A 12,312-nucleotide genomic window follows, 5' to 3' on the forward strand; every position below is an offset into this window, starting at 1 on the left:
ATATCTGCAGTCTGCAGCAGTCACAATTAACAAAAACACTTCAAGGGGGCACGGTTTCCCAGTGTTAGAGCATTGGGTTGGGATGCAGAAGGCAGTGAGTTCGAATGGCCCCACCCAGCCATCAAGGGCAACCTTGGTGCCGGTCCCGAGCCCGGACAAAAAAGGAAGGGTTGCGGCAGGAAGGGCATCTGGTGTAAAAGCTCAAGCCAAATCAACGTGCCGCTGTGGCGACCCCTGAAGGGACGAGCCGAAAGCCGTTGATCTTTGATCCAAGAAAGGGAAACTGGTCACAGGGTTATGGGTAGTGAAGGCTCACTGATGCACTGGAGGAGCAAAGGCTGGCCTGGGTAGTCTGATTCAGTAGAAGACTCAAGCTTATCAATAAACCCTAGACCTAAACATAGTTATAACTCATTTGAGAGCCTTACTCTTAACCTTTCACACCCAAACTGGAAAACTCAAAAACCACTATTATTTGTTATCGTGTACCATCCTCCAGTCCCTTATTCTGAGTTTTTGATAGAATGTTCAGATTTTCTATCTGATTTAGTGCTTAGTACAGATAAAGTCATTATAGTGGGTGACTTTAACATTCACGTAGATGCTGACAGTAACTGCCTCAACACTGCGTGTAATTCATTACTAGATTCAATTGGCTTTTCTCAAAATGTAAATAAACCCACTCACTGTTTTAGTCACACATTGGACCGCGTCCTTACATATGGCATTGAAACTGATAATTTAATAGTGTTTCCTCATAATTCTCTTCTGTCTGACCATTTTCTAATAACATTTGAATTTACAATAACGGACTATACAGAACTTAAGAAAAAAAATCCACTACAGCAGATGTTTATCTGAAAATGCTGTGAATAAAGTTAAAGAAATTATTTCTTCATCTTTTCCACCACCATGTGTCAATACTATGGTGAGTAGCCATCTTACTCCTGTACAAGTTGATTATTTAGTTGACGATTCTGCAGCCTCACTACGTATGATATTAGATACAGTTGCCCCTCTGAAAAAGAAGGCAGTGAATCAGAGGAGCCGACCTCCATGGTACAATTCCCAAATGCACAACTTAAAGCAGGCGTCACGAAAGTTAGAAAGGAAGATGCGTTCCACTAATTTAGAAGAATCCCGGTTAGCCTGGAAAAACACTTTGCCAGAACAGCATATTATTCAGCACTAATAGAGGAAAACAAGAACAACCCCCGGTTTCTGTTCGGTACCGTAGCCAGACTGACTAAGAGCCATAGTTCTGTTGAGCTAAGTTTTCCCTTAACTCTGAGCAGCTATGACTTCATGACTTTCTTTACTAATAAAATTGTAGCCATTAGGGAAAAAATTCACCAGATCCTCACTACAGATATTACAGATAGATCTTCATGTACAACAGCTCTAGAATCCTCGATAAGGTCCCAATCCCTCTTAGACTGCTTTACACCCATAGATACCGCTGAGCTAAGTTCAACTATTGCTTCCTCAAAACTAACAACATGTCTTTTAGACCCTGTTCCAACCAAATTGCTCAAAGATGTTGTACCTTTAATAGACACGTTCATATTAGATCTGATCAACCTATCTTTAGAAACTGGCTATGTACCAAAGGCCTATAAAGTTGCTGTAATCAAACCGCTACCTAAATTTAGCCAACTATAGACAAATATCAAATCTCCCGTTTATCTCTAAAATCCTTGAAAAAGTAGTTGCAAAATAATTAGGTGACCACCTTTACAGGAATAATGTGTATGAAGACTTTCAGTCAGGATTTAGAGTTCATCATAGAACAGAAACAGCACTGGTAAAAGCCACCAATGATCTTCTCCTGGCTTCAGATAATTGGCTTGTTTCCATACTCGTCTTACTAGACCTTAGTGCCGCATGTGATACCATTAACCACAACATTTTATTACAGAGACTAGAACATGGATTTGGGAATAAAGGAACCACATTACATTGGTTTAAATCTTCCAACTTCCAACTTGTTTATGTTAATGATGAATCCTCTTTCTGCACAAAGGTTAGTTATGGAGTTCCACAGGGCTCTGTGTTAGGACCAATACTTTTCAATCTGTATATGTCACCTTTAGGCAAAATTATTATGAAACATTCCATAAACTTCCAATGATATGCAGATGTTACCCAGCTCTATTTATCTGTGAAACCAGAATATACTAGCTAATTAGTCAAACTTGGAGCATGTCTAAAAGACATAAAGTCCTGGATGTCCTACAATTTCCTACTTCTAAATATGCTGTCTAACAATATAGTTACTTTAGATGACATAACTTTGGCCTCCAGTACTGCGGTGAGGAAGCTTGGAGTTATTTTGACCAGGATTTGGCATTTAAGTCACATATAAGACAAATCTCTAGAACAGCCTTCTTCCACCTATGGAACATTGCTAAAATTAGAAGCATCCTGTCTCAAAGTGATGCCGAAAAACTGGTCCATGCATTTGTTTCTTCTAGGTTGGACTACTGTAATCCCCTACTCTTGGGGTGTCCTAATAACTCTCTAAAAAGCCTTCAGTTAATCCAAAATGCTGCAGCAAGAGTGCTGACTGGATTAGGAAAGAGAGATCATATTTCACCTTCACTAGCTTCTCTCCGTTGGCTTCCCATAAAATCTAGAATAGAATTCAAAACGCTCCTTCATTACATACAAAGCTCTTAATGGTCAAGCTCCATCATATTTAAAAGATCTCATAGTTCTGTATTGCCCGATTAGACCACTTCGATCCCAGAATACAGGCCCACTTGTGGTTCCCAGAGTTTGCAAAAGTAGAATGGAAGGCAGAGCCTTTAGGTATCAAGCTCCTCGCCTGTGGAACCAGCTTCCAATACAAATTTGGGGGGCAGAAACCCTCTATACTTTAAGACTAGGCTTAAAACCTTCCTTTTTGATAAAGCTTATAGTTAAAACTGCTCACTCAACCTACTTAAGATGCTATAGGTTTAGAGTGTTGGAGGACTCCTGCAAGTGCAATGAGCTCCTCTCGTCTTTTTCTCTATACATTTATTTGTCACCACTGTATGCTATTAATTTTGTGTCCTAACACCTGTATAATGTTTTTTTGTTGCTTTTTGTTGCTCTTTTCTTTTCCCCCTTCACTTTCCACTCACCCCAACCGGTCAAGGCAGATGGCCGCCCACCTTGAGCCTGGTTCTGCTGGAGGTTTCTTCCGTTAAAGGGAGTTTTTCCTTTCCACTGTTGCCTAGGGCTTGCTCAAGGGGGATTTGTTGGGTTGCCTCTACATACTTGTGTAGTCTGGACTTTATTATGTAAAGTGCCTTGAGATGACTTTGTTGTAAATTGGCGCTATATAAATAAAATAAAGTTGAAGTTGAAAGTATTAGGGCACATTGAATATACAGTAAACAATCATTTCCTTGGAGATTGGCTCCTTGGAGAAGTTAACTCAATGATGAAATGGATGTCAAAAGATACATGTGTTTTGAGAGATTGAGATTTTATTGCTGATGTTATGGGTTACGGGAAGTGTATATGAAAATGTATATGCAATAAACCTATGAAAGTTAATTTCAAAATACCTTAAATATAGCTTAAATACCTAATTAATAATAGTTAATAATCACAGATAATTTTCATATTCTTTGTTCCAGAGAACAGATCAGTTAAGATCTGGAATTAAGCACATTCTCTGTTAGCTTATAGCAATAATTTAGCTTTTTTTTTTTTCTTTTACTAATTATGAACATACAAAAAAAATGATTTAAAATGACAAGGGTTGTACTCCAAAGCCTTCAGGGAGGTTGGGCTGCCCTTCTTACGCCAGGTGTATGTAACTCTCTATCTCTTTGTCTGAGCCTGGCAGGACAACTCACCAAATTTATTTGGTGTGTTGCTGTGTGGAGCCATTTGAACTCTTAAGTCTACAATGAGCCAGAAAAGCCTTCGTAGGTAAAAATACACAGGACTTGACGTCAGTCTGCTGTTCTGCTTATGCTGAAGTTTGGAACCAACTGTCCAGCTGAGCAAGTTTTTAAATGACTTATATTTACTTGGTTTTCATTGTTTACTTTTATTGCTTCTACTGTGAACCCTGCACTCGCAGTATTACTAAATGTAGTTCTATTATTTTGTAGAACCAAGAAAGGAACTGTGGGGAACACCCCAGGCCTCAGCCCCTCTTCATTGCCTGTTAACACTGAGTGGACGACATGCACAATAGGGACGTATATAACCACGTTTGCAGTGTTGTTGCTTGTTTTTTTTTAGCATGTGTGGTTGGTGTTTGTTGGGGCTTGGTGTGGCATCTCCCTGCAGTAAGCTTTTCCAATAACTGGCTGTTTTGTCTACTTTCATACGCTTAAATTGCCATAAAAATTCAAATATTGCACAATACCAGGGTACTATTAATTCCGCCTTAACATTTGATACTGGTATATATCTTAATAAGCTGTAAGTCTCTTGCTCGTTGAGTATGTTGTGAAATTAGGTGATAGTGCACCCTGTAACATGGGTCACACTAAGTTAATGCTCATGTTCACGTGCAGGGTCCAGTCTGCTCTTTGTGCTATTTTTGTCTTTCTTCAGTGCACTTTTGCACCGATCAGCCACAACGTTAGGTACAACTGTACAATCTAGTACAATTTAGTGCAGCAGCTCTGCCATAAACTCAGTTTTTTCTCAGTTTTTACATTGAAAATGTCAGAAAGGTGATAGTTCTGTGTTCAAAGGTCAAAGTGGGTGGTGGAGTTTAACTGGAGTCCATTACATTAAGTTTTTGTCCCTTTCAATAACTTTTAAATTGAGTGGAGAAATGTTATTACTGAAAAAAATGGTACAGCTGCTGTGCTGGATGACATTAGATGCACAGTTGTACCTAATTGTAGATCATCTTGCACTTGAGTCTTATGTTTTTTTCCTTAAGTTGGAAGTTTTTTTTGTTTGTTTTTGTATCTCACTTGTTGCTTTGAAATAAAAGCACTTTCCAAATGACTAAATGCAATTTTAGCACCATAATAGTCTTTGTGGTTATTTTGTCATTCGAACTGAACTGTGACTTTGAACAACAATACAGTATCTACTGTTACGTCATAATTAGTATTTTTACCATCATTTCCCTCAGTAGACTCTTTAGTCTGCATTTGCCTTTACTTCCATGATTCTGCTGCTTTGGCAGGTTTTGTGTCTATCTCTTGTCATAAGCCAAATCCCGGTAGCTTACATCACCTTGTTACCCGATTGCATTATATACAGATGAAAAGAGCTGGTGGGACGGAGCTGGACATAAACAAAACCAGTGTTTAAAGTCAGAATGCTCATCAGATGCTTCATCATAATAATTCACTCTGCTTTATTACACAGGTGCTGACATTTGACTGAGAAATTAGAATAAAAGCAACAGAAATAAAGACACAAATACAGAAATAGAATACTATAGAAACAATTTCATCTACGCCAATATAAATTCTATTGTAAATGAAAGCACATCTGAAAAGAGTCATTCTGTTGTCTTTGCACACAGTCTGTGTCCCTGTCTGTGTCTCCTCAAAGCTAAAACTGTAAGAATTTAAAATCAGGCATATAAAAACACGTCTTCCTACCGGTCTGTGATAAAGAAAGTCCCACATTCCCCCACAGATGAAGAAACAGAAGGACCAAAGACGGGTGCATGCTGCTTTGAGAGCAGAATTCCTCTGTTAGTGTGCAGCTCGAGCCCTCAGGGAGCGACTGAGGGCACCGACATGGACCACCCAGTGTGATTACACAACCACATATGTACACTAGACCTTTTGCATTCAGTAGTTTTTCTGTCATATGTTCTGTATCTTGTCATTATCACTCATAACCAGCAGTAAACTGTTTCTGTGCTCCCTTCATTTCCCTGTGACATCACCAATGACCACATACTGTATTTTAACACAGAGTACAGCTTGCAGGTTATGCAGTTAAAGCGCGTTCTCTTCAACACCACAGACAGTCGACATTAACAGCATTTCAAAGCACATAAACATGTTTATTCTCAGAATATGTTGAGGCAGAGAACAGACTGAGATACTTGATAGGTTTTATTAAAGTGGCAGCCACAACACTGAAGTGGATCAACACACAACTGGTTCAGCACCAACTATTTACTGTTGCTAATCATTTACATGTTTGTCCAGCCATGAAAAACATTTACTGGCAAGTGGGGAGAGAAATTACACCATCAATGCACTGCTGACGCATTGACACTGTGCCCACATGTCGTGTACGTCCTGTACAACGGAAAGTGATATAAGTTTGATGGGGTGAATACAGCTTCTCTTCTCCACTATACAGAAATGCAATATTATGTTTTAACATGATTTCTTTATCCACTGTGCAGGGTCCTGCAAGATATAACAGATACATAACATTTACTACAAAGCACATTACACACAGCTAGCAAACTGTGAAACATGAATAATGGTTACATTCCTTTAATTTTATGCCATCAAGAAACATATTAAGCTTTAAGGTATAAATGTACTTGTTAAAAGTAGTTACTTATTGGGCAAAGCTGTGCTGTATACATAAAATATAAAATATGTCTACTAGCATTTGCTCGTCTCATAAATGTAAAATCTTCAATAACAGCAAGATGCAGTATGATCCAATACTGATAACTTACTGAGGCATGTAATGCTTCCAGTCCAGTCACCATTGTTGCAGATTTTGAAAGGCTCACCCCTCATAGTGTAGTAATTCTTACAGGTATATTCAACTCTTTCATTATGATTATAATTATATTTAGAGATGAACCTGGTGTCTCCATCTGCCAGAGGTGGTGGTTTCCCACAGCCTGAAGGAGCTGAAAGAATGTGAACCAAGAACAGAGATTAAGGTATTAATGAGCTTCTATTTACATTTACATTTACATTTAGTCATTTAGCAGACGCTTTTATCCAAAGCGGCAAGCAAAAATCTAAGTCAAGGAGAAAACATCAAAGCAAAGTCCTATCAGAAAAGTGTTCACAGTTCACGAGATACAAGTGCAAGAGAGCAGAATTTTTTTTATTTTCATTTTTATTTTTTTTAAAGATTTAAGTGCATAGGAAGATGCGGAAGAGTTCAGTTTTCAGCAGTTTTTTGAATATTGGGAGAGAATCAGCTGAGCATGCAGCGTTTGGTAGCTCGTTCCACCATCGTGGGATCATTGCGCTGAACAGTTTTGCTTGGTGTCTTCTATGCGGTGCTGGGACCACCAAACGTCGTTCGTTGGCAGACCGCAGCGGGCGAGAAGGATTTTAGACTTGAATGAGTGAGTTGAGGTAAGCGGGAGCTGTCGAGTTAACAACCCTGTAAGCAAGAGACAGCGCTTTGAACCTGATGCGAGCAGCAACAGGAAGCCAGTGTAGAGATCTAAAAAGTGGTGTGACATGGGTCTTTTTTGGCTGATTAAAAATTAGGCGAGCTGCCGCATTTTGGATCATCTGCAAGGGTTTGATTGTGGATATCGAACCCTTGCAACCCTTGCAACCCTTATCACCTAAAGTCAGAGAAGTTCGACTCTCTAGTTATATGGAAAAGGGTGTTGTTTGTTCAATGTTTGCATGTATTCTAATGTGTCTGCAAACATTTCCAAGTTACTTCTAGATTGGAATACTGTACCTCCTTACTAACAACTAAATTAAAAATACTGCAGAGGCTACTAACTGGAGTTAAGTTAAACTTTTTTGAGCCTCCATGTACAGAATGGTAAATTGGAGGGGCAGCTGTAGCTCGGGTTGGTAAGGCAGTCGTCCACGGACCACATGGTCAGTGGTTCGATCCCCACTCCCCATATGTCTCTGGGCAAGACACTGAACCCCTAAAAGTCCATTCCCATCCCCAGCTTTCCAGTGCAGTTGTAGAAATAGGGGAGGGTTGTGTCAGGACGGGCATCTGGTGTAAAAACTGTGCCAAATCAACATGCGGACAATGATCTGCTGCGGCGACCCTGAACTCATGGGATAAGCCGAAAGGACCAAAAAAATAAAATAAAATAAAATAAAATAAATGTACAGCAGGTTAAATCATACTGTGGAGGTCTGGGTGGATGGTGGACATGTTACTTGCAGGACCTTAGTTGTGGTTCAGTTTAGAAAGCAAAACCCCTTCAGTTAGAAAAAAGGTCTTGGTTTTATTACTGTTTTAGTTACTACTTCGATCATTCTATGCTAAATTTGATTTAGAGGCACAATACACTAGGCCACACGTGAATCTGTTTGAGGGTCGATCACATTGTGAATCAAACCACATCCAAATGTCACTAGTTTCACAGTTTGTTTGGTCTGTGCATTTACTTTTATTCAGATAAAGTATTTAAAATACAAACTGCATGTTAAAAACTGGTGCAAATGGGATTCCAATAAGTCTGTGAATACTGGGGTAAACAGCATCGTCCCATCCTTTTCAGAAATAAAGAGCAAAAGGGCCAAAAAGAATAAAAAAAAGATTTGACTTACGCCCACATGTTGGAAATGGGGTGGGGTGATCCACACACCACAGCTTCTTTGGATTTAAAAATGATAGTAAGATTATATTTTATGCAATAAAATCTATACTCTATATTACTTATATTAAAAGCAATTTTTTTATGGAACTTCTATGTGGCTTCAAGGGAGTTTATATCAATGCGCAATAAACTTATATTGGTACCAAGCGGGAAAATAAAAATAATAAAACATTGGTGTACAGAGTTTTAACATCACTCAGGGCAGTATTTCCTCCTGGAAACTTTAGAATATCAGAAATAGGCAGTGGGAAAAACTGCTAAATATTTTAAAAGCGCAACTGTCAATACGTTTTGCTTTTCCGGTTCACAATTTGAATTTTAATAATCTCCTTAATGTAAATAAGTAGTTGTTACTCTTGGTAACAGTATTACATAGCTGAGGGACACACACTTTTTTCAAAGGCTGCTAAACGAAAAGTTGAATTAAACTTTTCTTTCTTTACATTCAATCAAAAGGTCATAATACATATTTTTAAATGAATAAGAAATCAAGTGGATCTTTTTTTGTGAAAAGGGTCGTAGTGATTAATCCACAGACCTTTATGGACATTTATGGCACTTTAGTTCCTTGTTTGGATTTTTCAGATTTGACATGTTAATGTTCACTCACTGCTTTTAAAGCAGGATTTTGTGACGGTTCTTGGTATCAAGGCTCTAAAAAGCCACCTTGTGATACGTTCTCAGCAGACAGGCAAATTTAGAGATGATGAATATAGTATAATATGAGATTTTAGCATTAGATTTTAACAATAGAGCCAAAGAAAGAATGTTGGAGTTTCACTGTTCTGGTCCTTAGAAACCTGTTAAATGGATGATAAGTATGCACTGTGTTTGCTGTGCGTGCAACAACTTTGCCACATGGATTTACAAAGTGATAATTTGTGTCGATGTTGTGTTTACAGCTTGTTTCCATGGAAATAAAATGCTGATCTTTACCTTTGCAAGAAGGGAATGGATGATTCCACTGTCCATCTTTACCACATATCAGCACCGAACTGCCATTCATATATTTCCCAGGATCATCACAGCTGAACACGAGGACATGATCAGGAAGCATTGGCTCATGATTTTCTGGTAAACCTGTTATTGTCAAATGTCCATCTGCAGGAGGAGGCTCACAGCCAGAGGCTTGAACTAAAAACCAACAGTCATTCAGGACATTGAAAGACAAACAAAAGCTGAATGAAGCAATATTTTCACGCTCAAATAAAAAAATATTCCCATTATATGCAACCTAACTCTTGCAACACTGCTACTGATTTGATCCTTTCAAAATAAAAGAAACCAGAAGTGTCGAAAGCATACAGCTGAAATGCTGATAAACTCACAGTAGCATTTTCCATAATGGACTTCCAGCCAGCCCTGCATCAGACATACGTATTTGAGGGTCAGATCTGATGTATAACCAGCTTCGCAAGTAAAATGTATCACATCTCCTAGTTGGTACCCATCTTTTCTGGTGTCTTCTGAAACCTGGGCATGAGGAACCACTGGGAGCTGTGAACATGCTAACAAACAACGACATGGCAACATGAGAAAAGAAGAAGATACAATCACACACATAGTCCTGGCTTCATTACTTATGTGGTGTATGTTTGTAATATCATATGTCCTGAATGTCAGAGCTCTAGGATCTAGAATGTAGGACCATTTTCTAAGGACTTCATTAAAAAGTGGGATCATTTAGTGTCGAATTTTGGTTGTCTTTTGTCTCTATAGGACAACTCTTTGACTTTCAACAACCAAAATTCGCAGTCCTCCAAATTTAAAGCCCACACAGACCTGTTGTCCCTGACCTCTCATATGACCAACTGGACGGTTTGTTGAAATACCGTAAGTGTGTTGAAACTGCCCCCAGTTTGGTGCCAGACATCAAAATGGTGGATGCTGTCGCTGACAATCGTGCAAAAATGGTGGCAGGTGTTACAGTATTTTTCACAAATGCAGGATTAAAACTGTGTTAACATGTTTGGTTAGAGTTGGCACAAAGACATCAGGGTTAGGTTAGAGTTAAGAACTAATCAGACATGGTTAGTGTTGGAAAATTGTTGTAGTTTTACATCAATGCACTGATTCAACACATGACGTACATCACATGTTATTTGACTTGTTACAACGAAGCAGCTAAAATTTGTTTCACACTGAACTCAAACTTTGGTCTCCTGTGGAAAAGTCCTCTGCTTTGTTGATCCCTCCATCAAGCTCAAACACCTCCTGACAAACCTTCCTGTGTCTGAATACAAGTGACTCTGTTATGCTCACTACATCTGCCATGTGTCCCAATGTAGGTTGTTCAATTTTCCTGCTTGTACAAAAAACTTAGTTGTGTTTTATAGGACAGTCTCCCTCTAACCTCTTGGGCCCGTTCAGAAATCCATCTGTTTTACTGTTAGAGTTCAGACTTGTATCTTTATTTGCATCTTTATGTATTTAATGCCCATTGGATGTGGGCTGGCAGCTATTCAATGTTACAAGTTCAATAAATGTAGGAAAACTTGCCCTTTTGTTAAGGTAGCAGCTAGCCAGCCATATGTCATGTAAAGAACATGTGGGATATGTTGGGCCATGAAGGATCCACAAGTTTAGATTCAGCCTTCAGTAGAAAGAACCTCTGAACTGAGACACAGCTAATGACAGTGAAGCCCAATGATTCCGATGGCCTGATGAAAGTCATGTAACTCACAGTAGCATGATCCTCGACTAACTGCCAACCAGCTTCCTCTTGTGCAAACAAACTTGGAGGATTCATGTGATATATAGCCTGAGTTACAAGTAAAACGTATCACATCTCCTTCTTGGTACTCAGCCTTTTTGGTCTCTTCTGCCACTTGGGCATGAGGAACATCTGGGAGCTGTGAACATGCTGAGACACAAAGACATAACAGCATAAGCCAAATCCTTGTTACCTGTTACCTGCATTATATACAGATGAAAAGAGCTTGTGGGACGGAGCTGGACAAAAACAAAACCAGTGTTTTAAGTCAGAATGCTCATCAGATGCTTCATCATAATAATTCACTCCGCTTTATTACACAGGTGGTGACATTGGACTGAGAAATTAGCTTTGAGGAGAATCTGTGTCTCCTCAAAGCAAAAACTTTAAGAATTTAAAAGCAGGCATATAAAAACATGTCTTCTTACCGTTCTGTGATAAAGAAAGTCCCACATTCCCCCACAGATGAAGAAACAGAAGGACCAAAGACGGGTGCATGCTGCTTTGAGAGCAGAATTCCTCTGTTAGTGTGCAGCTCGAGCCCTCAGGGAGCGACTGAGGGCACCAACATGGACCACCCAGTGTGATTACACAACCACATATGTACACTAGACCTTTTGCATTCACTTTATATTCTGTCACGTTCTGTATCTTGTCATTATCACTCATAACTGGCAGTAAACTGTTTCTGTGGTCAAAAGAATTTGTTATTTCATTAAAATGTGCGCTTAAAATGCGAACACAGTTTTTGATATTATTCCATATTGCTGTCTCCAATATGCACATTGCCAATGTTTTACTTCCGTGTTCTCCATAGATGTTGAATAGAAAAGTTACTGTGTAGAAAATTTCCTGTACTGTGTTCAACATGTTTTTAGATCATTACATTTATTATATTTATTATATTTACTGTACACCCAGTAAAAATGGAAACGACCCCCAACAAACAGTATTTACAAATTGTGGCTTACAATGTATTTGTGACCCATATTATAAAGATTAACTGCTTTAGGAAATTTCAATTTCCCATTTCACGACAATAAGAAAATAGCTGAAAAATACAACAGTTTCACATTTTATTACCTTTAGTTTTTTCAATTGTTGAACA

At 38.8% G+C, this 12,312-nt stretch overlaps 1 protein-coding gene across 1 annotated transcript in view; it reads right to left on the reverse strand.

The window, feature by feature from the left end:
- Positions 1-11,737, reverse strand: part of LOC137131524 (complement factor H-like) — a 35,618-nt gene extending 23,881 nt beyond the window's left edge. The window contains exon 1 of the mRNA XM_067512907.1: positions 11,633-11,737. Coding sequence (XP_067369008.1) covers positions 11,633-11,702 — 70 coding nt within the window. The 5' untranslated portion in view covers positions 11,703-11,737. The remainder of the gene's footprint in view (positions 1-11,632) is intronic.
- Between the last annotated feature and the right edge of the window lie 575 nt (positions 11,738-12,312).

The sequence above is a fragment of the Channa argus genome, chromosome 8, assembly GCF_033026475.1.
Source record: "Channa argus isolate prfri chromosome 8, Channa argus male v1.0, whole genome shotgun sequence".
NCBI lineage: Eukaryota > Metazoa > Chordata > Actinopteri > Anabantiformes > Channidae > Channa > Channa argus.